The sequence below is a fragment of the Protopterus annectens genome, chromosome 8.part0, assembly GCF_019279795.1.
Source record: "Protopterus annectens isolate FY-2018-M chromosome 8.part0, PAN1.0, whole genome shotgun sequence".
Taxonomy (NCBI): Eukaryota; Metazoa; Chordata; order Ceratodontiformes; family Protopteridae; genus Protopterus; species Protopterus annectens.
In genome coordinates, this window is record NC_056741.1 from 311274525 (window position 1) to 311300226 (window position 25702).

The following is a 25702-nucleotide window of genomic DNA, read 5'->3' on the forward strand; positions in this document are numbered from 1 at the left end:
AGGTGAATGTAAAATACACCACATCACTTACTGAAAAGAGTAGAGGGAAGTTCCCTGACTCCCTGGCCAAATTTCCCCTAGCAATATAAATACCATTTCAAGCATCCCCCTAAAAAAGGCCACTAGCCTAGTGAGACTAACCCAGTCATCAAAGGATAAATTAATTCATTAAATAAATAAATTAATTAAAAGCTGTGATCTACAGTCCAGTTCTTTTCCTGTTCTGAATTAGATGAGTCCGAGACTCTCACTGCGGAGACATAGGATTAAAAACATAGGAACAACACTAGGCAAGTGATCATGATGTCTATAAGATGCCTAGCCATACATATCTTTAAGCAGACCCACTTAAAAGTGCATGCCTCCTTTATCAAGCAATTACAGTGATCACTTCCCAAATCTTGTACATGACAACCCTTGTGCAAACCTGAGTCTACTCATCCATTAGCAACACTAGCCTTAAAGTGGCTGAAGCAGCACTTCAGCTGACTTGTAGAGGTAATATTCCACAGGCTTGGAATATGCCAAACAGTAGCATGCTAGTGTGGGATGAAGTGGGCAACTGCCCCAAGTACACAGTGTTAGTGGCCCATTTGGCCAATTCCAATCACTGTTTAGTGCATACTGGCTTTTATAAGCCATTATTGAATCTGTAGTCAAAGCTGAGCACTGTAACACTTTATATGGTGTAAACTGTAATTGTAGTAAGAAGTTTGCTACAGTTTAAAAGAACAAAAAAATGTTCTCATTAAAAACTGAGTGCTGTAATGCTCAGTGTGTCATATAAACCACTACAGTTTTAAAGGAAAACAAATTTGTTTTTTTTTACTAAATCTCCATCTGTGGTATACACTGTAGCAAGCAGTTTGCTACTGTTTAAATTAAAAAAAAAAAAAAGTGGTTTCTTTTTTTTTTCCAGCTAAGCAAGAAAGGATAGGGGCAGGGTGCAGAAATAGAAGTGATTGGCTCCTACATTTCTGTATTTCCGGGTACCTGATCTCAGAGTTTTTTCCCCCCTCAGCTGGGGAAGTGCAATGGTGGAATGTAGAAACAGGATCTGGTTGTCTATTGTCTCCTGCATTTCAAGATCACCAGCCAGCAGACTGCAGACCTTTTTTTCCTTCTTCAAATAAAGAGCTAGGGAGGTAGGGCACCGGTATGGGGATTAACCCCAGGTGCTAAAAAAACAACTACACTTATGATGCTCAGTTAAGAAACCTTCTCTAAACAAGTCTTGTTTACTTACTGTTGTATAGTTAGGTCACTAGTGTGTGTGTAGGTTAGGATTTGGTCTTCAAGGCTCAAAAAGACTGTCCTTTTCCTCTTGGGGGGTACTCCAGACATACAGGACTGTTCTGAATCTGGCTGCAAGCTACACTGAAGATGGACGAAAACCTGAGCCAGGCAGGAAGATGGCTGGGACCATGTCAACAGGCAGCTGTCTAAGCGTAAAAGAAGGCTTAGGTACAAGCACTGTGGTCTTATGAGGGTTGGCAGCTGCCAGAGTTTTAGAAATTCTTGGGGGGACATCCCTGGATTCTCACTTGAGAGTGTGGAGGATATCATCTTTGACAATAATTGTGGGAATTCCTCTCTCCCCCTTCCTTAATAATCAAATATCATTCCAAACTGGACATAACAGGACAACATTCACTACAAAATGTAGGACTTGGACTTCAGTCTAATGGCACATGCAAGGAACTGCAGGCATGGTAGTCTCCAGAACTGACAAAGTTGTAGGTTTCGTCAGTAGCAGGCATCAGGAATAAGAACTGTTGTCCTCACTAAGGGTATCCAAATTAACCTGAAAGTTCAATCTCCCTTTCTTTCACCGCATGGACATTCTTCTCTTCTTTTCTTTCTGGGATGAACAATCATGCCACTCTACTGTTGCATGTCTGCAGACACAGGTTCATAGGTAGGTACTAGGCTATCTGCCTGAAGGCATTTACAAGCCTAGCCGGAATTGTGTTGGCTTTCGCCACCCCCTTAGATTAGTTCCCTGTGCTTTTCTCCAGCAGAGCCATTGAAGTGATTCCCGGGGTAAACTTTCTATTTCACATCCACTCGTCAAGGTTTCTCTTGAAGAGTGTTAGCGAGGAGCTCTGCCTAATGTAGACTGGAATCTTGTTCCAGAGCATGGGAAGTCACTGGGATAGGAACATGGCAAATAATTTCAACAGGGCTGCAAATCTCTGTTAGACCTGGTCTAACTTCCTGCCCTCTCTTTAAAATCTTTGGACGAAAACCCTGGCAGATACTACAGCTAACCACATTATGTCCCAGACTTGGACAGAAAACTGTAGATATATAAATACACCTGCTGGCTTTCACAGGTAAGGGCATACTTCACTCCTCCATGTCTGGTAGTTTGTTTCCTAGACACCTACTTACAAAACAAATTACAAACAACTGTAAAGACACTGATAAGGCATCTGTAGATATATAAATACACCTGCTGGCTTTCACAGGTGAGGGCATACTTCACTCCTCAATGTCTGGTAGTTTGTTTCCTAGACTCCTACTTACAAAACAAATTACAAACAACTGTAAAGACACTGAATGAAAAGGGTTTCCAAAAGGGTACTTACCCCTCAATACTCTTCAGTCACAGCACTGGACCAATTAAGTATTGCGATGTACTCGCCTGTCTCAAACTCGTACCCTACAACAAAAAACTTAAAATGGCATGGGCGATACCTCCTGCATACCAAGTACATGAAGATATGTACGGTAAGGTGCCATCAAGTCCAGCCCTGGGGACAATTCTCAGCTCAGAAAAGTCAGAAAGAGCATTAGACTCTGTGACACAGATCGCTATAGGTTACAACTTAACAGAGATCCATGAAGAAGATCTCAAAAATCTCCCTAAAAGTTATGCCAGCAGCTAATCTGACAACTTCAGGTCTCTTAAAGTCAGTTAATTAAATAAACATTCAACCCCCAGGCTGATAAGTATGGACAAAAAGAATATAGGACATGTAATATCACTTTAGGAAACACTTTACCTTTAGATCCAAAGAAATCTTATGTAACAATAGGAAGCCCGCAGGAAGAGCACAAAAGTGAACCTTAAGTGAGAACTTTCTAATACTCATGGACAAAAAGACAAGGTACTGAAAAGTGAAAAATACAATCAAGTGACTACATATATTAAGCAGTGAGAAGAACTTAACACATTCCACAAGTTACAAGGATGGTGTGTACCAGGCCACATCAGTGAGACAGTGTTGACACTGCATCTGCAATAGTTCACCCAGGGTGCCAATACTGCTAGAGAAAAACATTGGAATTCACCACGTTTCACAGATGAAAAAAACAGTAAGATTATTAACAACAACATACAGTCCCAAAGCTGGCTCATGGCTTTATATGGTAGCTTCTTGCATAAATAACCTGCTAAAAGGGCAGTGGTTAAGCAAACCGTACCATATGCAAAATTTCCACAATTTAAATCCGTGCACTTCTTTGGTCCCAATGTTTAAAGTTCCAAAAATGCTCTGAACCTAAGTAAGCCAGTGTTTCCACTTTCCATGTTACAAACGGAACTGCTACACACACACAGTTTTTGAATTAATTTAATTTTTCAATCTGTATATAACCTTATCAACAAGAATCTCAGCTAATCAGAGATTGAAACCCTTGATGAAACACAAAAGATGTGTGTGAAACAGCTATGTGCCAAGTAACCATCACATTTACCTTTGTGGTGTGGCACCATTCTCTTTTTCATCTTAGTTAAATATTTTCATGAAACTACTGCAGCTCAAGTCAAAGGTGCTAAACCACTTCAAACTATGTGACAACCAACCCTACACTGTTACCAAGTTAATTTGGATATATAGTGGTTAACAGTCTGTTTTCACTTAAGTCCTCATTTAAATGTCACTCCTGTTATTTCTGGTGTGCTTTCATGTTAAGTCTTGCTGTAGTTTCAGTGCCACTTCCTTTTGGTAAATGAGTAATTCTGCTGGATTATTTCAGCTTTGATTTTTGCACTCTGCCTGGAAATAACTCCAATCTCTTATTATTTAGAATCTGGAATCGATGCTAGTTCTTTCTCCCACTCTGCTTCGATCATTCGGTAAAGTTCCATTGTGGCTTTAGCATCTTCCACTGATGAATGACCACTTTTGCCAACCTAGACAAAGACAAGCTGGAAATGTTACTTTTTGACATGATAAAATAACCAACCTGCCTCAGCCTAGTACATTCCAATCTTATGACAAGATGAGAAGAGATAATAGTACTGCCTCATTAATCTTGGCAATGAAATCACCAAGGAACTGCTGACTAAAAAGCACAACATATGTCTCATGAACTAATTCCATTACTATAATGAATCTGAAAAGCTTACTGCTACAAACAAATGGACAAGAACAGCTGTGTACCATATTCATCATACCAGTAAATGGCTAAATATAATCCTGTCTTCATAGTAATCCTTTACCACTGAGGTTACAAATCAATTAGACGGACTAATCTATCAGGTAAGACTTCACATAGCAGTAGATTCTCTTCCTGAATGGCTGGGTTGTCCAGCAGTGCCCACCACAGAGGGACAGCCCAGTTTCCAGGGAGTTCAAACCAGTTCTAAGACCAAAAGCCATGAAAAAATGTGTGAAGTTGTAGGCAGTGCCCTCCCCACTCCCAACCAAAATTACAGTATGTTTAACTATGTCACTGCCACTAACTTTAGCCAAAACTGGCCAACGAACGTGCCTCTTGTATGAAATACCACTCAAGACAAGCTTAGTGTTCACCCCAGGCCATAATAGTATACTCTAAAACTGCAATACTTCATAAAGACAGTTTAGACTAAAATGCCATCCATTGACAACTACAATGAAACATTTTTTACTGCACTACAGATTTAATGTCTAAAAGGACATGTTGCTAAGCATCCCATAGTTACACAATGTCCATGTTAAAATAAACTTAAATCAGTAAAAAAAAAATCCTACAAGACAGGAAAAGAAGGAGAGAAGTAACACTGTGAAGAAACAAATGAATTTAATCACCTACTGTTAATGGGAGTCATCATTCACATTGCCATCACGTATAAACTTAACCAATAGTTCTCAGTAATCCTTTAACTTTTGAGCATTATACTGAGATATGAATCCACAGGCTGGGCAGAGGCCCCAGCCAACCTACCTGAATGACTGACGTAGCAACCCTCCTCCCAGCCCCGGAAACAGTGTAATCTGTAATGCATACTAAATGTGTGCATTTGCACCAGGTGATTGCTTAATAAGGGAACTGTCACTGGTACTTCTCAAAAGAAGACTGCAGGGAATGCCATTCTTCTCCTGAAATAAGCCCCAATAGGACTATGAAGAGTCGGGCCAGATGAAGTCATGAAAAAATAGCCAAGTCAACATGGAAATTGGTTGAAAATGCTTTGTTTACTCACTGAAGTAACCCATGTATTCTGAATAAAAGAAGCAAACAGTTGATAATGACTTCTGAAGCCATCAGTCCAGGAACTGTAATAAAAAAAACAATATCTCCCAAATCTATGAGATGCAAAACTCACCTATATTTTGAGAATGAGAATGAACAGAAGACAACTGAATTTCTGGATTCAAAGCAATGTCTAACATGGCTTTAGGGATAAAAGAAAGAAAATATGGCTACCTTTATCTTGTGAGCAAAACAAATAAAGGTTCAGAGAACATACACATGTTTAACTCAGAATCTTTTCTGGCCACGGTAAAACCAAGAGAAGCACCGTCTTCCAGATAACAAAAAGTACGGTTTTGTACCTACCATAAATGTAGATGTCCGAACTGGATAGCATCTGCAGTCATAACAACTGGGTTGTCCTGTCGTCAGGCAGCCCTTCAGTCGGCCGGATTCCAAAGTCCGGGTCCGGCTTCGGCTGATGTCGCACTTCACCCGACGTCATCTCTGCTGGTCTCCGGGTATAAAGGCATCAGCCGACGCCATTTTCTTCAGTGTTTCTTGCCCCAGATGCCAGTTGCCCTTCCTGGAAGGCTAATTTTTGGATAAATGCCAATGTTTCCAAAAGGATAGAAGGCAAACTCAGAAAATAAGCATGTATGTACATATATACAAACAAATACACCATAAGAGACTCCCCCCACTAGCTAGCTATTAGGAGGGTAAATACCCTAGGAGTACCACAGAGGGGAGGAGGGAGGGTAATCCTGACTGCAGATGCTATCCAGTTCGGACATCTACATTTATGGTAGGTACAAAACTGTACTATGTCCTTCATGGATGCATCTGCAGTCATAACAACTGGGTAGAATACCATAGCCAACTAAGGGAGGAGGGAAAAAATAGATTATGGTGTGGTTAGGATCCCTTGCAGCACAGCAGAGGCAAACCCTGCTCGGGATCTGGAGTACAAAGGTAAGTTATAATGTTTGGCAAATGTATGCACGGAGGTCCAAGTAGCCGCCTCAATAATGTCCTTGGTTGCCACTCCTCGTAAGAAGGCTGTGGTAGTGGCTGTTGCCCTTGTAGAATGAGGCCTTATGTTCTGTGGAATTGGTTTTCCATGGAAGGAGTAACAGAATCGTATGCAATTTCCTATCCATTTGGAGATTGTCTGTTTAGAAATAGCTTTTCCTTCCCTTCCTGTTGCATAGGCTACAAAAAGCTGGTCAGTTTTCCTGCTACTTTTTGTTCTGTCCAGGTAGTAGCGTAACTGTCTATGTACATCCAAGGAATGCAGCATTCTTTCCCCTCTATTTTGTGGGTTGGGAAAGAAGGTAGGTAGGTGGATTGCCTGGTTTAAAGACACTCTGGATATCACCTTAGGCATAAACGTAGGATTAGTCCTCATGGACACTCTATCTTGGTGGAAGATTAGGAAGGGCTGTACTGCCATTAGGGCCTGAAGTTCAGAGACCCTCCTTGCTGAGGTTATTGCCAGTAGGAAAGCAGTTTTCCACGATAGATGCTGTAGGTCCGCTGTAGCTGCTGGTTCAAAAGGTGCGAGTGTCAATTTTTCTAGCACAAAGTTCAAATCCCAAGCTGGCAATGGTGGTTTCCTTGGAGGTTTCACATTCTTGATTCCTCTGAGGAACTGCCTGAGTAAAGGATGTGAAAAGACAGGTGGATCAAAGCTGTATTCTGCTGAAATAGCTGATGCATGTATCTTGATGGAGGAATAGGACAGGCCTGTATGTAGAAGCTCTGCCAGATACTCCAGAATGTTAGCCATATCAATAATTGACACGTCTTTTCCTCTTTCAGTGCTCCAAATGAAGTACAGTTTTGTACCTACCATAAATGTAGATGTTCGAGGATTCCCTTGCTGCAGTCCTGACAATTGGGTATAGTCCGAATACCAGAGTAAGGCTGGCGTCATGGCGCCTTAGACTGACGTCAGTACGTCAGGGTACTAATGCGCATGACCGACGTCATTTCCTCAGTCTTTTCTTGCCCCAGATGTCAGAAGACCCAAAAAGACAAGTCCCAAAAACAACCTGCACCAAAAAACATGTACAATATATACAGTAATAAATACAAAAATATACATGCATGTAAACTCACCTACACAACCACCCTGAATCACAGGGAAGGAGGGAGGTACTGCAGCAGGGAATCCTCGAACATCTACATTTATGGTAGGTACAAAACTGTACTATGTTCTCTTCCCTTGCTGCAGTCCTGACAATTGTAGAATCCCAAAGCAGAGGTAAGGAGGCTGGCAAATTATAAAGTAGCAGGAGCTGACAACATGCCTTGTAAAACAGCTGTGGCAAAACCAGCTCTAGTCTTAGAGTATATAGGCAGGTGATAATGCCTAGAGAAAGTATGCACTGAACTCCAAGTAGCTGCTTCCAGAATATCCTTAGTTGCCACCCCTTAGAAATGCTGTTGAAGTGGCAGTAGCCCTAGTGGAATGAGGCCTAATCCCAGCTGGAACCTCTTTGCCATGATGGGAATAACAAAATGCAATGCAAAGCCAATCCACCTAGAAATAGTTTGTTTTGACACAGGCTTGCCCTGTGAACTCAAAAAGAAACAAGTAACTGCTGAGACTGCCTAAAATCTTTAGTCCTGCTCAAATAATAACGCATTGCCTGTGTACATCTAAAGTGTGCAAAATCTTTTCCCTTTATTTTGAGGATCTGCAAAAACGTAGGCAAATGAATAGTTTGGTTTAAAGCCACACTAGAAACCACCTTAGGCATAAAGGAAGGATTAGTAATGATACCCTGTCCTTATGGAAAATCAAAAGGGCTCCACTGCCATAAGGGCCTGCAACTCAGACACCCTTCTCGCAGAAGTAATAGCCAACAGAAAAGCAGTCTTCCATGACAAATATTTCAATTCAGCAGTAGCTGCAGGCTCAAAAGGTTGTAGAGTAAGTTTTTCCAACACAAAATTGAGATCCCAAGCAGGAGTAGGAGCTCTCGTGGGGGTCTTATATTCTTTGCCCTCTAAGAAACCGTTTATGCTTGAACAAAGGATCATAAAACAAAGGTGGGTCACAATCATAGTGAGCTGAAATTGCTGCTGCATGAATCTTCAGGGAAGAGAAGGACAAACCTTTGTCCAATAATTCAGTAAGATATTGAAGAGCCACACTCAAATTAGGCTCTGAAATCTCCAAATTCTTTGCTGTACTCCAAAATAAAAATCTCTTTCATTTTTCTGCGTACACTCTCCTAGTACTAGGCCTTCTAGCTTCCATAATCACATTTAAAACTTGTTGAGGAAGCTGAGACCTACCATGCTTCAACACAGAATATGCCAAGCTGTGAGATGAAGAGATTGAAGCTTGACATTGAGCAGATGACCGTCCTTCTGAGATAACAGATGAGGAATCAGAGGTAAAGGCCATGGAGGCTTCTTTACAAGACTCCTTAGAAGTGGGTACCAGTGTTGCCGAGGCCAATCTGGAGCTATCAAAATCATCCTTGGCCTGTCCTGTCTGACCTTTAGTAATACCTTTGGAAGAAGAGGTAGAGGTGGAAAGGCATAGACATGAAGGTTTTTCCAACTGAAAGACAGAGCATCCACTTTCCAAGCTGTGTGATGAAACCCCTTTGTGCAATACTTTGGCAGCTGGTGGTTTAGTGGAGAAGCGAACAGATCTATGTCTGGAGTTCCCCATGACACTGTCAATTTTGAAATACATGAAGATCCAGTTTCCACCTGGGGATCCATGATTTGTCTGCTTAAAACATCTGCTAGGGAGTTCTGTGCTCCTGGCAGAAACCTTGCCTGAAGAGTCAGTTGCAGGCTTAACGAGTCTCCCATAAAATCATTGCTTGCCTGCATAGAGGATAAGAATGTGTTCCCCTTGCTTGTTGATGTACCACATGACAGTTGTGTTGTCTGTCAGAATCAACACCTGCCCTGGAAGAAGTAAGTCCTTGAACCATCAATGCAAACTGGACTGCTAACATCTCCTTCATATTGATATGTAGATGCTGTAGTCTGGCAGGCCACTTGTCTTGTATCCACTTTCCATTTAGATGAGCTCCCAAGCAGTGTCCGAGGCATCTGTCGTTAAAATCTGACTCTGGCCGGGTCACAGAGAGTCCCTTGTTTAGGTGACATTCCTGAGCCCACCACAAGAATTCCTTTGAAGGCAAGGTATTATTTGAATGACAGTGTCCAAATCTTGGCAGTGCTGTGTCCATACATTTTGAGATACCATTGCAGCTTCCTCATATGCAGTTTGGCATTGGGAAGCACCAGAATACAAGATGCCATGAACCCTAATGCTTGAAGGACTGTCCTTGCAGTCAGCACGGACTGATGAGATAGTTGATGGAAGTAAAGTGACAGACTCTTTTGTTTGTCCGGGGTTAAAAGGCCATCTGGGCTGCTGTATTCAGTCTCACACCCAGAAAGCACATGTCTTGAGAGGGTACTAGACTGGACTTTATTCACAGAATATCCTAGGCATCTTAGCACTGCTATGACATATTCCAGATGCTGTAGAAGGTGTTCCTTTTCTTGAGCCAGAATCAGGCAGTCGTCCAAGTAAGGATAAATTTGAATGCCTTGAAGCCTGAAGTAAGCTATCACTGGAGCCAGAACCTTTGTGAATACTCTGGGCGCAGTAGATAAGCCAAAGGGCAATGCAGAGAACTGATAATGAAAATCTCCAGTTCGAACCGCAGATACTTTCTGCAACTTAGCCGTATGGGCACATGAAGGTAAGCTTCCTGAGATCCAAAGTTACCATCCAGTGATCCTTGCCCAGCAGAGGTAACAGTTGCTGTAACGTCAACATCTTGAACTTGGGAATGTCCAGATAAGTGTTGAGGATAGATAAATCCAAAATTGGTCTCCACGTGTTCCCCTTCTTTGGTACTAGGAACAGGCGCCCTTTCTGATACAGGGACTGGCTGAATAGCCCCTATCTGGAGTAACTGAGAAACTTGCTTGTGAGCCTCTTTTCTTTGTGGAGGAGGAACATGTGGGATGCCTTTGAAAGGGGGGATTGTGTGGAAATAAAATCTGTAACCCTGATGAATGATATCCAGCACCCATCTGTCTTGAGTGATTAAATCCCAATTTTCTTTGAAAGAGACAATCTTCCTCCCAAAGGAGCTGCCAGACGAGAGTCCACTGGCAGCTGAAAAGGCAGGTCATTGGTTCTGCTTACGAAGGACTGACCCCTGCCCTCACCAGAAGTCTGAGCAGGTGAACTGTCTGATCTAGGCCTAAACGAACCTTGAGCCCTGCCCTACACCTACCCCTAGACTGGGAACCATAAGCAGGATATGTCCACCCCTTAGCAGGCCAATTTCTACTAAACTTGGAGGCTGCACCTGCAAAATCTTTAACAGTCTGCATAGACTTAGCTTTGTCCTCCATTTTCTTTAAAACTGCTTCCACAGGCGGTCCAAACAACACATCAGACTGTAAAGGAGCATCCAAAATCCTGGTCTTAACATGCTCAGCTAAATTCTGATCCTTCAACCATGCATGTCTGCGAAGAACAGAACTAGTAGCAGCCACCCTCGAGGAGGCCTGAACAGCATCAAAACCACACTGCAAAGAATGCTTACCCACTTGTTCAGACACATGAACCAAATCCAGCAATTCTTTACACTCAATACCTTCCGCCAAAGCATCCACCTTAGATTTCAATTGTGAAAGGAGATAATTCTGATATTTCAGCATATGAAACTGACAATTCAACTCATGGCTAGAGTGGAAGAAGTATAAACTTTCCTACCCCACCTATCCAAAGCCCTTGCCTCTTTATCAGAGGGTACAGGATTTTTAACCACAGAAGCTTTAACACCTTTAGGCCCCTGAGAAACAGTTTCTGGGTCCGCCCTGGGACTCTTAAACAAATACTTATGAGCTTCGGGCACCCTATAATACCTATCAGGCTTAACAGGAGCAGGAGGCAAGGAATCAGGGTTCAGAGAAGCCTCTGCAAAAACATCCTCCACCACATTCAACACAGGAGGAATAGCTAAGGGCCTATGCTGGGGCAAAACAATTCCCTAAGCCTTTTCTGGAGTCAGAGTAATCTTGGCCTTCCCATTTAAAGTGCTCCCTCATGGAGGAAGAGTCTCTGAAAATGGAAAATCCTCAGGAGGAGAAGCTGAAGGAGTGGAATCATCCACATCAGAATCAGAATAAGTAGGAAACTCTTGCAAGTCTTCCACAGAAGACTCTGAAGCCTGTGAACACTGTTCAAAACTATCAAACTCCTGTTCCACCCTAGGCCTCTTATCAGGTGGGGCATAGAACCTCTAATCAGAGTAATCAAATCTTCTGCCATTTTAAGCATATGTTTCTTAGGCACAGAGCCGAAATGCTAGGAGAAGCCCCTACAGAAGCTGAACTTGGCCTTCCTCTAAAAGAAGCTTTGGCAACAGAAGGAGAGGCCAGAACTACCTTGGGAAGAGAGAGGAAGAACAGCTACCTGAGAAGCCCCTCAGCCTGGCCTACCTCCTGAGAGGGCACATCCTGTAACAGTAAAGTATCTGCCTGAGACTCCATAGAGACTCCTGGCAAAACCTCTGGCTCCCTGAGCCTTCTAAAGGACCGTCCGGACTGCGGTTCCTCACCCCTAGACTTCACTGTTTTGTCCTTGCGCTTCTTAGATGAAGCAGGCGCCGGAGCATCCGACGCATAGTATAATTGCAACGCTTCCCAAACACTAACCTAGCACAATCAAGCCTCCTCTTAATAGTGCGCTTGTTAAATCTAGCACAAGAGCGGCAACCAACAACGCCGCAGGCCCTAAACAAGGTATACACAATGTATGATAATCCCTATGCGGTATCTGTTTCCCACAAGAAATACAGTTATTCACTTTTTCTGACATCCGGTTAAATACTGAGGCAAGAAAACTAAAATGTTTACTTAGCCAACTCTGAATTTCTGAAACTCCTTTCGAAAATCTCAGAACGCCAACCTGCACTCGCAAAATTGCTTCTGCATCGGACCATGCGGCAAAAAGACTAAGGAAAACGCCATGACCGACGTCAGCCTTATACTCTGGTATTCGGGCCGACTGGGACGCGGACTATACCCAATTGTCAGGACTGCAGCAAGGGAAGACGAAGAACATCAAACCTTTTCCATTTTCCTGCATAGTTCCTTCTTGTTGAAGGTCTGCGGGCTTCAAGGATAATGTCTTTAACCCTTTGGGAAAGTTCTGGGTTAGTTGCTGCTATGTGATGTTCCATGCAGTCAGTTGCAACGTTTTTAGGTTTGGATGCATGATGCTGTAGTTGTTCTGAGTTAACATCAAAGGCATCAGGGGTATTGGCCACATGTTGTCCCGAGACATGCTCCTCAGCAATGGGTACCAGTGTTGTCTTGGCCAGTTTGGAGCTATCAGGGTTATCCTTGGACGTTCCTCCTTGATTTTTAGTAATACCTTGTGTATCAAGGGAAGAGGTGGAAATGCATATGCTGTTAGACCTTTCCAGCTGAAGGAGAGCGAATCCACTTTCCATGCAAGTGGGTGGAATGTCCTTGTGCAGAATTTTTTTTGAGCTGGTGATTGAGAGGGGAAGCGAATAGATCTATCTGTGGCCTTCCCCATTTCTTTGAGATGGTCTTGAAGATGTCCGGGTGTAGCATCCATTCGTGGGCATCCGATGTGGTTCTGCTCAATATGTCTGCTAGAGTATTGTCCTTTCCCGGTACAAATATTGCCTGTAACTGGATGTTGTAGCTGAGTGCCAGGTTCCAAAGCTCCAAAGTCATTCTGCATAGGGGGTATGAATGAGTGCCTCCCTGCTTGTTGATGTACCACATGACTGTGGTGTTGTCTGTCCTTATCATCAAATGGCCCTCTTTGAGAAATGGTCTGAAATTTTGGATTGCCAGTTTTACTGCCAGCATTTCTTTTAGGTTGATGTGCAGGTGAAGTTGATCCTGGCCCACAATCCTTGTACGCATTTGTCCAGCATGTGAGCCCCCCATCCTAGTTCTGAGGCGGCTGTTGTGATGGTCTGGCTTGCTTGATAGCTGTGAAAGGGTAGGCCTGGGTTTGACTGGCATGCTTGAGCCCACCATAGGAACTCCTGTTTTAGGCATGGGATTAGTGGAATTTCTGCTTCTAGGCTGTGCCTGTGTTGGGACCATAAATTCCTTAGGTACCACTGTAGTTTTCTCATATGTAGTCTGGCATGTGGAACCAAGATTATGCATGATGCCATGTAGCCCAAGGCCTGCAGAACTTTTCTTGCTGTTAACTTGTTCTGTTTTGTTAGAGCCAAGAAGTAAAGAGGGAGTTCTTTTGTTTTTCTGCGGTTAGGAATGCCATTTGTTTTACAGTGTCCAATTCAGCCCAAGAATGTCCTTGTTTGGGATGGTATCAGCCTTGACTTTTGTAAATTGACTGTGTATCCCAGTGCTTGTAGCAAGTAAATGACCCTTTGTAAATCTGTTGTCAGCTTGCTTTTGTTGTCCCCTTGTAGCAGGCAGTCGTCCAGGTATGGGTAAATTTGGATTCCCTGTAGTCTGCAGTGGGCGATTACTGATGCCAGGCATTTTGTGAATACTCTGGGCGCAGTAGATAAGCCAAAGGGCAATGCTGAGAATTGATAATGCTCTGATCCTGCAAGAAATCTGAGGTATCTTCTGCAAATTGGTCGAATGGGGACGTGCAGGTATGCCTCCTTGAGATCTAGAGTTACCAGCCAACACTCCTTGCCCAGCATGGGAAGAAGTTGCTGTAGGGTCAGCATTTTGAATTTTGGGACAATGATGTATGTATTTAAGGTGGACAGGTCGAGAATAGGTCTCCAACTTTTTTCCTTTCTTGGAACTAGGAATAGTCTGGAGTAAAATCCTTTGCCTTGTTCTGTTATTGGCACTCTTTCCACAGCTCTCATCTTTGCTAATTGCATTATCTGCTGTAAAGCTTCTGTTTTTTGATTTGGAGGCAGGTTTGGCATTCCTCTTTGACTGGTAAAGTGTGAAAGTGGAACCGGTAACCTTGGTCTATGGTTTGCAAAACCCACTTGTCTTTTGTGATATAGTGCCAGTTTTTCAAAAATAAGGTTAATTTTCCGCCTAATGGAGCTGCTATTTGTTCCCTGGTAGGCGGATTTAGAGTTAAGTCACTGTGATTGTGCTGTTGTAGTGGTAGTGGCTGTGTCTGTGCCTCTGTTATTACCTTGCCACTGTCGCCCTCTGTAGGCACCTCCTCTGGATTGGTTTCTGCCTCTGGAACGTCTATTCCTGCCCCTTTGGGATCTTGTGGAGTCAGGAAAGGACCAATTTTGGCAGGCCAGTTCCTGCTAAACCTTGGGGCTGAACCTGCAAGAAATCTTTAACCGCTTGAACAGATTTTGCCTTTTCTTCCATTTTCTTCATTACCTGCTGGGCAGGTGTACCAAACAAACTGGTCTTATCCATAGGAGCATCTAATAACTTAGCTTTAACATGATCCGTAAGACTTGTTCCTTCAGCCATGCATGTCTTCTTATCACTGTGCCAGTCATGGCTGATCTAAATGAAGCCTCCAGTGCATCATAGCCACATTTTAAGGAATGGTTACTAACCTGTTGTATGTTATTTACCATTTCTAATACATATTTCTTATCTATAGAGTCATCAGAGGATAGTTTTTAGTTAACTGATCAAGCATAAACTCTTGGTATTGTATCATGTGAAACTGACAGTTTAAAGCTCTAGCTGAGAGAGTAGCTGAGGTATAAACTTTTGCCCCATCTGTCTAAAGACCTGGCTTCCCTTTCAGAAGGAATAGGGTTTTTGCTGTGGTCGAGGCTACTGCCTTAGGCCCCTGGGATATAGTTTCGGGTCTGCAAGTGGGGCCTTGTATAGGTGATGATGAGTGTCTGGTACCCTGTAAAATCTGTCTGGTTTGGCAGGGGCTGGAGGTAAGGAATCTGGTGCAGAGCAGACATCATTAAAGGCATCGTCCACAACAGAGAGGACAGGAGGTATAGCTAAGGGCCTGTGTTGTGGAAGGTGCAGAAAAGTCCTAAGTCTTTTTCTGGAATCTGAGAAATCCTGTTGCTGCCATTGGAATTGTTCTCGCATGGCATGTAAGGTTTCCCCAAAGGAGAATTCTTCTGGTGGAGAAGCAGCAGGAATGGATTCTTCAGCATCTGAGTCTTCATAATTGGAGAAGGGAGCCTCTGGCTGGTCTGTAATATCTGAGTCATCCGCAGAATCATCAGAGGACACAGGCTCGGGGCTCTGCCCTAGGTCTCTTCTCTGGGGGCTGAGAGGCCCTGTCTGGGTGAGATTGAGATCCCCTAATTAAGGATATTAAATCTTCTGCCAGAGTAAGCATTTGTGAACTAGAAGTGGGCCTGGTTGAGGGGGGTTTAACAGGCACTGATTTAGTAGACTTGGCTGCTTTAGCCCTGGCAAAGGCCTTAATGGACATGGCTGCAGGAGGCCTAGCAGCACCACGTGCTGGGGTAGAGACATCCAAAGGGATGGTGTCTGATAATTCACTAGGAACCACTGTAGTAGGTAAAATTTCAGAGGCCGATTCAAGTAAGGTAGCAGGAACCTCAGAAGTAGTCAAAGATTCAGCTGTGCTTTTATCAGTTTTCTCAGTTTCGGCCGAAACCGAGACACTCGCGGTTTGCTTCACCATGGTTTCGGCCGAAACCGTGGACCGCGAGTGTCGGTCTTTTTCTTTGCGTTTCTTAATAATTTGGGTAGTCGGAGGATCCGACAGCATAATGTACGCAAAATCTGAACCGAAAAACTGTTCAGCAAACTCCGACCGACGCCTAAGCGTTCGTCGGTTGAAGGAAGCACAGGCCGAACAGGCTGCTACGTCGTGGTCTGGGCCTAAACAAGGCAAACAGTAAGAGTGGAAATCTTTATGAGGTATTTGTTTCCCACAAGTTAAACAGTTATTGACTTTTTCTGACATCGGCTGAGGCAAGAAAGAGTCCCCAACGGGGTACTTAGCTTTTAGAAGTCTTCGAAGTAGTATTCGGTAGTAGTAATCTCTGGATCCGGCCGACCGGCACTTGCGAACAGATTCTGCTTCGGGCGCCACGCGGCAAGAAAGACTGGAGAAAATGGCGTCGGCTGATGCCTTTATACCCGGAGACCAGCAGAGATGACGTCGGGTGAAGTGCGACATCAGCCGAAGCCGGACCCGGACTTTGGAATCCGGCCGACTGAAGGGCTGCCTGACGACAGGACAACCCAGTTGTTATGACTGCAGATGCATCCATGAAGGACATCTTCAAAGGAATAGAAAAGCAGGCACAAAGGCTCTTCTGTCGTTCCTTACATGGCAAACTCCAAACATACTGAGAGAGGATTGCTTCTTCAGGATAGATGAAGAATTAATGCTAAAAAAGATTGTAAATGAAATTAGGAAGCTAGGGCGATCTCCAATGGAAGAAAAGCTGGCAAAAGTAGAAAAACAGACCTTTACAATTAAAATACATCTTGATGAAGAAAGGAGGAGGAGAAAATTCCCTGGTAGTCAAGCCGGCCAAGGGCTTCCACGACAGGAAATCCCATCAGTTAGGATCGCAACAGTCAAACAGGAAAAACATTTGCAGTCTCTGCAAAATAGAACTCAAAAGTGCAAGCCCATCAAGCAGTGTCCATGAACTGCATTGTGCTTTCCAGTGCTTTCCATTACAGAAGTGTGGGGGTAGGGGTTGGACGTTAAAGCAGAGAAGAACTTCTTTTAACCCCCACTCGATGATAACCACGATCCTTGTTTCTCACCTCCCTTTTGCTATCTCATAGACTGTCAGTGGCCTGTAGAAATGAATGGGCTAACATGGGACAAGGTCAGAGGGTCTATATGGAGGGAGGTGGCAAAAAGTACAGTTGTGTACACCTACCATAAATGTAGATGTTCGAGTGCCTTCACTGTTGCAGTCATGACTGTAGGGTTCTCCCCTGCCGGCAGGCAGTCCTCGGTCGGCCAGAATCCCAAAGTCTGGGTCCGGCGTTGGCTGTTCAACCATGCTCCCTGACGTCAGAGCGCCAGGAGTACAAAGCTGACAGCCGACGCCATGTTCTCCAGTTTTTCTTGCCCCAGATGTCAGGAGTCCCAAAATGAGAAAGGTCCCATATCCTTTGCAAATACACCTCAGAAGCATGGTGAAAAAAGGAACCATACAAAAGTAAAAATAAGAGGGGACAGGAGGGAGGGAAACCCAGACTGCAACAGTGAAGACACTCGAACATCTACATTTATGGTAGGTGTACACAACTGTACTATGTTCATCGTGTTTCACTGTTGCAGTCATGACTGTAGGGTAGAATTCCAAAGCAGAATGAAAGGGAGGTGTTCATAAAGTAGAAGGGGCGGCTAAAAGGCCCTGCAAGACTGCAGAGGCAAAGCCTGCCCTAGACTTAGAGTAGAGAGGTAGATTGTAGTGCTTTGAAAAAGTGTGCACTGAACTCCAAGTTGGAGCTTCCAAAATGTCTTTGGTAGGAACTCCCCTGAGGAAGGCAGCAGAAGTGGCAGCAGCTCTGGTGGAATGAGTCCGTATACTCCCTGGGATTTGCCTTCCATGGTGTGAATAACAAAATCTGACTCCATGAGCAATCCATTTAGAAATGGTCTGTTTTGAAATGGCTTTACCTTGGGAACTTGAAGCATAAGAAACAAACAATTGCTCTGATTTTCTGATGTCCTTGGTTCTGTCCAGGTAAAAACGTAGCTGCCTGTGAACATCCAAGGAATGTAAGATCCTTTATTTTGAGGAGTGGGGAAAAAAGTTGGCAAGTGGATAGTTTGATTTAAAGCCACTTTGGAAACCACCTTAGGCATGAAGGTAGGATTAGTACTCAAAGACACCCTGTCTTGATGAAAAATAATACAAGGTTCCACAGCCATAAGTGCTTGCAACTCTGAAACTCTCCTGGCAGAGGTCAGGGCTAACAGGATGGCTGTTTTCCAAGATAAAAACTTGATGTCAGAAGATGCAGCAGGCTCAAAAGGAGGCAAGGTGAGCTTTCCCAAAACATAGTTGAGATCCCAAGCAGGAATGGGAGGAGATCTAGGAGGTCTTAAGTTCTTAGCTCCTCTGAGAAACTGTCTCATGAGCTGGTGGGAAAAGATCGAAGGATCTGTATTATAATGAGTGGAAATAGCAGAGGCATGTATCTTAATGGAAGAGAAAGAGAGACCCTTATGTAAGAGATCTGTCAAGTAAAGAAAAATTAAAGGAATGTTCGGAAGAAGAGGATCAGAATCCTGAGCCTGCATCCAGGAACAACATCTTTTTCATTTTCCTGCATAAGATTTTCTAGTGCTAGGACGTCTGGCTTCTAGAATGACATCCATAACCTGCTTGGATAGGGGAGAAGAAATCAAAGGCCCTGGATTAACCAGGCTGCCAGGCTGAGAGTGCGGACATGGGAGTGTAGAACCTGACCCTGATGTTGGGACTGAAGGTTTGGAGTCTGTGGTAAGACCCAAGGGGGCTCCAGACATAGGTTTTTCAGAGTGGGGTACCAAAACTGTCGAGGCCAATTTGGGGTCAACAAGATTATCATCTTTGGCTTGTCCTGTTTGATCTTTAATAAAACCCGTGGAAGAAGAGGAAGAGGCGGAAAGGCATATCCTGAGAGGTTTCTCCAACTGAAAGATAGTGCATCCACTTTCCAAGCTTGTTCGCGGAAAGTCCTGGTGCAAAAATTCTGTAGTTGATTGAGATGGGATGCAAAGAGGTCTATGTGAGGACATCCCCAGACTGCTGTTATCATCCTGAATATTTCGGTGTCCAGCATCCATTCGTGTGGATCCGAAAGGTTTCTGCTCAGACTGTCTAACAGGAAGTTTTGCTTCCCTGGTAGAAACTGAGCTTGAAGGTCCAGATTGCAAGCTAGAGCTGTGTTCCATAGATCCATAGCTAGTCTGCAAAGGGGGTAGGAATGAGATCCCCCTTGTTTGTTTATGTACCACATAACTGTGGTGTTGTCTGTCCGTATCAGTAGTTGTCCTGGTTGTAGAAGATTCCTGAAGGCCATTAGAGCTTTCTGAACGGCTAACATTTCCTTTAAATTGATATGCAGGTGCTTCTGATCCTTTGTCCAAAGGCCCTGCAGGACATTTGCCCTGAAAACGGGCTCCCCAAGCATAATCCGAGGCGTCCGTGGTTAGGATCTGAGTGGCAGGAGGCAGACAGAAGGGTTTCCCTTTGTTTAGAGCACATGCCCTGGACCACCAAAGGAATTCCTTTTGAAGACAAGACAGGACGGAGATCAGTATGTCCAAACTGTGGCAATGCTGAGACCATACACTTTTTAGGTACCACTGTATTTTCCTCATGTGTAGTCTTGCATATGGTACGAGAAGGATGCAGGATGCCATGTAACCCAAAGCCTGCAGGAATCTCCTTGCAGATAGCTGAGTTAAAGTTGCCAAGGTTTTGAAAGTTGAAGCCAGCAGAAAAGTACAGTTTTGTACCTACCATAAATGTAGATGTTCGAGGATTCCCTTGCTGCAGTCCTGACTATTGGGTATAGTCCGCGTCCCAGTCGGCCCGAATAGCAGAGTATAAGGCTGACGGCGGGCATGGCGCCCTAGACTGACGGCAGTACGTCAGGGTACTAATGCGCATGACCGACGTCATTTCCTCAGTCTTTTCTTGCCCCAGATGTCAGAAGACCCAAAAAGACAAGTCCCAAAAACAACCTGCACCAAAAAACATGTACAATATATACAGCAATATATACAAAAAATATAAACATGTAAACTCACCTACACAACCACCCTGAAACACAGAGGGGAAGGAGGGAGGGTAAATTGGACTGCAGCAAGGGAATCCTCGAACATCTACATTTATGGTAGGTACAAAACTGTACTATGTTCTTCGTCTTCCCTTGCTGCAGTCCTGACTATTGGGTAGAATCCCAAAGCAGAGGTAAGGGAGGCTGGCAAATTATAAAGCAGCAGGAGCTGACAACATGCCTTGTAAAACAGCTGTGGCAAAACCAGCCCTAGTCTTAGAGTATATAGGCAGGTGATAATGCCTAGAGAAAGTATGCACTGAACTCCAAGTAGCTGCTTCCAGAATATCCTTAGTTGCCACCCCTTAGAAATGCTGTTGAAGTGGCAGTAGCCCTAGTGGAATGAGGCCTAATCCCAGCTGGAACCTCTTTGCCATGATGGGAATAACAAAATGCAATGCAAAAGCCAATCCACCTAGAAATAGTTTGTTTTGACACAGGCTTGCCCTGTGAACTCAAAGCAAAAGAAACAAGTAACTGCTGAGACTGCCTAAAATCTTTAGTCCTGCTCAAATAATAACGTAATTGCCTGTGTACATCTAAAGCGCAAAATCTTTTCCCCTTTATTTTGAGGATCTGCAAAAACGTAGGCAAATGAATAGTTTGGTTTAAAGCCACACTAGAAACCACCTTAGGCATAAAGGAAGGATTAGTACGTAATGAAACCCTGTCCTTATGGAAAACCAAAAGGGCTCTACTGCCATAAGGGCCTGCAACTCAGACACCCTTCTTGCAGAAGTAATAGCCAACAGAAAAGCAGTCTTCCATGACAAATATTTCAATTCAGCAGTAGCTGCAGGCTCAAAAGGTTGTAGAGTAAGTTTTTCCAACACAAAATTGAGATCCCAAGCAGGAGTAGGAGCTCTATGGGGGTCTTATATTCTTTGCCCCTCTAAGAAACTGCTTGAACAAAGGATGAAAACAAAGGTGGGTCACAATCATAGTGAGCTGAAATTGCTGCAGCATGAATCTTTATGGAAGAGAAGGACAAACCTTTGTCCAATAATTCAGTAAGATATTGAAGAGCCACACTCAAATTAGGCTCTGAAATCTCCAAATTCTTTGCTGTACTCCAAAATAAAAATCTCTTCCATTTTTCTGACACTCTCCTAGTACTAGGCCTTCTAGCTTCCATAATCACATTTAAAACTTGTTGAGGAAGCTGAGACCTGCTGTGCTTCAACACAGAATATGCCAAGCTGTGAGATGAAGAGATTGAAGCTTGACATTGAGCAGATGACCGTCCTTCTGAGACAACAGATGAGGAATCAGAGGTAAAGGCCATGGAGGCTTCTTTACAAGACTCCTTAGAAGTGGGTACCAGTGTTGCCGAGGCCAATCTGGAGCTATCAAAATCATCCTTGGCCTGTCTTGTCTGACCTTTAATAATACCTTTGGAAGAAGAGGCAGAGGTGGAAAGGCATAGACATGAAGGTTTTTCCAACTGAAAGACAGAGCATCCACTTTCCAAGCTGTGTGATGAAACCCCTTTGTGCAATACTTTGGCAGCTGGTGGTTTAGTGGAGAAGCGAACAGATCTATGTCTGGAGTTCCCCATGACACTGTCAATTTCTGAAATACATGAAGATCCAGTTTCCACTCGTGGGGATCCATGATTTGTCTGCTTAATACATCTGCTAGGGAGTTCTGTGCTCCTGGCAGAAACCTTGCCTGAAGAGTCAGTTGCAGGCTTAACGCAGTCTCCCATAAAATCATTGCTTGCCTGCATAGAGGATAAGAATGTGTTGCCCCTTGCTTGTTGATGTACCACATGACAGTTGTGTTGTCTGTTAGAATCAACACCTGCCCTGGAAGAAGTAACTCCTTGAACGCCATCAGTGCAAACTGGACTGCTAACATCTCCTTCATGTTGATATGTAGATGCTGTAGTCTGGCAGGCCACTTGTCTTGTATCCACTTTCCATTTAGATGAGCTCCCCAAGTGTCCGAGGCATCTGTCGTTAAAATCTGACTCGCCTCTGGCCGGGTCACAGAGAGTCCCTTGTTTAGGTGACATTCCTGAGCCCACCACAAGAATTCCTTTTGAAGGCAAGGTATTATGTGAATGACAGTGTCGAAACCTTGGCAGTGCTGTGTCCATACATTTTTGAGATACCATTGCAGCTTCCTCATATGCAGTTTGGCATTGGGAAGCACCAGAATACAAGATGCCATGAACCCTAATGCTTGAAGGACTGTCCTTGCAGTCAGCACGGACTGATGAGATAGTTGATGGAAGTAAAGTGACAGACTCTTTTGTTTGTCCGGGGTTAAAAGGCCATCTGGGCTGCTGTATTCAGTCTCACACCCAGAAAGCACATGTCTTGAGAGGGTACTAGACTGGACTTTATTTCGCTCACAGAATACCCTAGGCATCTTAGCACTGCTATGACATATTCCAGATGCTGTAGAAGGTCTTCCTTTTCTTGAGCTAGAATCAGGCAGTCGTCCAAGTAAGGATAGATTTGAATGCCTTGAAGCCTGAAGTAAGCTATCACTGGAGCCAGAACCTTTGTGAATACTCTGGCGGCAGTAGATAAGCCACAGGGCAATGCAGAGAACTGATAATGAAAATCTCCAGTTCAAACCGCAGATACTTTCTGCAACTTAGCCTTATAGGCACATGAAGGTAAGCTTCCTTGAGATCCAAAGTTACCATCCAGTGATCCTTGCCCAGCAGAGGTAACAGTTGCTGTAATGTCAACATCTTGAACTTGGGAATGTCCAGATAAGTGTTGAGGATAGATAAATCCAAAATTGGTCTCCACGTGTTCCCTTCTTTGGTACTAGGAACAGGCGAGAATAAAATCCAAGCCCCTTTCTGATACAGGGACTGGCTGAATGGCCCCTATCTGGAGTAACTGAGAAACTTGCTTGTGAGCCTCTTTTCTTTGTGGAGGAGGAACATCTGGCATGCCTTTGAAAGGAGGCATTGTGGAAATAAAATCTGTAACCGTGATGAATGATATCCAGCACCCATCTGTCTTGAGTGATTAAATCCCAATTTTCTTTGAAGAGAGACAATCTTCCTCCCAAAGGAGCTGCCAGACGAGAATCCACTGGCAGCTGAAAAGGCAGGTCATTGGTTCTGCTTACTTAAAGGACTGACCCCTGCCCTCACCAGGAGGCTGAGCAGGGGAACTGTCTGATCTAGGCCTAAACGAACCTTGAGCCCTGCCCCTACCACGCCTAGGCCTACCCCTAGACTGGGAACTATAAGCAGGATATGTCCACCCTTAGCAGGCCAATTTCTACTAAACTTGGAGGCTGCACCTGCAAAAATCTTTAACAGTCTGCATAGACTTAGCTTTGTCCTCCATTTTCTTTAAAACTGCTTCCACAGGCGGTCCAAACAACACATCAGACTGTAAAGGAGCATCCAAAATCCTTGTCTTAACATGCTCAGCTAAATTCTGATCCTTCAACCAGGCATGTCTGCGAAGAACAGAACTAGTAGCAGCCACCCTCGAGGAGGCCTGAACAGCATCAAAACCACACTGCAAAGAATGCTTACCCACTTGTTCAGACACATGAACCAAATCCAGCAATTTTACACTCAATACCTTCCGCCAAAGCATCCACCTTAGATTTCAATTGTGAAAGGAGATAATTCTGATATTTCAGCATATGAAACTGACAATTCAACGCCTCATGGCTAGAGTGGAAGAAGTATACACTTTCTTACCCCACCTATCCAAAGCCCTTGCCTCTTTATCAGAGGGTACAGGATTTTTAACCACAGAAGCTTTAACACCTTTAGGCCCCTGAGAAACAGTTTCTGGGTCCGCCCTGGGACTCTTAAACAAATACTTATGAGCTGGGCACCCTATAATACCTATCAGGCTTAACAGGAGCAGGAGGCAAGGAGTCAGGGTTCAGGGAAGCCTCTGCAAAACATCCTCCACCACATTCAACACAGGAGGAATAGCTAAGGGCCTATGCTGGGGTAAAACAAGAATTCCCTAAGCCTTTCCTGGAATCAGAGTAATCCTGGCCTTCCCATTTAAAGTGCTCCCTCATGGAGTGAAGAGTCTCTGAAAATGAAAAATCCTCAGGAGGAGAAGCTGTAGGAGTGGAATCATCCACGCCAGAATCAGAATAAGCAGGAAACTCATGCAAGTCTTCCACAGAAGACTCTGAAGCCTGTGAACACTGTTCAAAACTATCAAACTCCTGTTCCACCCTAGGCCTCTTATCAGGCGGGGGCATAGAACCTCTAATCAGAGTAATCAAATCTTCTGCCATTTTAAGCATATGTTTCTTAGGCACAGAGCCCAAATGCTAGGAGAAGCCCCACAGAAGCTGAACTTGGCCTACCTCTAAAAGAAGCTTTGGCAACAGAAGGAGAGGCCCTAACTACCTTGGGAAGAGAGGGAAGAACAGTTACCTGAGAAGCCCCCTCAGCCTGGCCTACCTCCAGAGAGGGCACATCCTGCAACAGTAAAGTATCTGCCTGAGACTCCATAGAGACACCTGGCAAAACCTCTGGCTCTCCTGAGCCTTCTATAGAACCGACGTCCGGGACTGCCGGTTCCTCACCCCTAGGCTTCACTGTTTTGTCCTGCGCTTGGATGAAGCGGCCGGAGCATCCGGCGGCATATTATAATTGCAACGCTTTCCAAACACTAACCTAGCACAATCAAGCCTCCTCTTAATAGTGCGCTTGTTAAATCTAGCACAAGAGCGGCAACCAACAACGCCGTGCTCAGGCCCTAAACAAGGTATACACAATGTATGATAATCCCTATATCTGCTTCCCACAAGAAATACAGTTATTCACTTTTTCTGACATCCGTTAATTACTGAGGCAAGAAAAACCAAAATGTTCCAACGGGTTTAGCCAACTCTGTTTCGTCTGAAACTCCGGTCGAAAATCTCAGAACGCCAACCTGCACTCGCAAAATTGCTTCTGCATCGGACCATGGCAAAAGACTGAGGAAATGACGCCGGTCATGCGCAGTACCCTGACACTGGCGACAGTCTAAGGCGCCATGACCGACGTCAGCCTTATACTCTGCTATTCGGGCCGACTGGGACGCGGACTATACCCAATAGTCAGGACTGCAGCAAGGGAAGACGAAGAACATCTGTTTTTCGTATGTCAGAAAAGCCATCTGGGTTGTTGTGTTTAAAGAAGCGCCCAGAAAAATTATCTGTTGTGAGGGTGTCAAATTTGACTTTTTTATGTTTACAGTGAATCCCAGGAACTTGAGGAGATCCTGAACAAACCGTAGATGCTGGAGTAAAACCTCCTTGCTGTCTGCCTGAATAAGACAGTCGTCCAGATAAGGGTAAATTTGAATTCCCTTGAGTCTGCAGTAAGCTACTACTGGAGACAGGCATTTGGTGAAGACCCTGGGCACAGTAGACAATCCAAAGGGCAGCGCAGAGAATTGAATGTGCCTCGATCCGGCCCTGAACCCGAGGTATTTCCTGCGTTCCTGCCTGATGGGAATGTGTAAATATGCCTCCTTTAATCCAAAGTTACCATCCATGCATTTTTGGACAGCATTGGAAGCAGCTG

General features: G+C 44.2%; 1 protein-coding gene across 2 annotated transcripts in view; it reads right to left on the bottom strand.

Moving 5' to 3' along the window:
* Positions 1-3562: 3562 nt before the first annotated feature.
* ISG20L2 (interferon stimulated exonuclease gene 20 like 2) overlaps positions 3563-25702 on the bottom strand; it is a 217466-nt gene continuing 195326 nt past the window's right edge. For both annotated transcript variants that reach the window (XM_044079805.1, XM_044079806.1), the window contains exon 4: positions 3563-4141. In XM_044079805.1, coding sequence (XP_043935740.1) covers positions 4028-4141 — 114 coding nt within the window. In that variant the 3' untranslated portion in view covers positions 3563-4027. The remainder of the gene's footprint in view (positions 4142-25702) is intronic.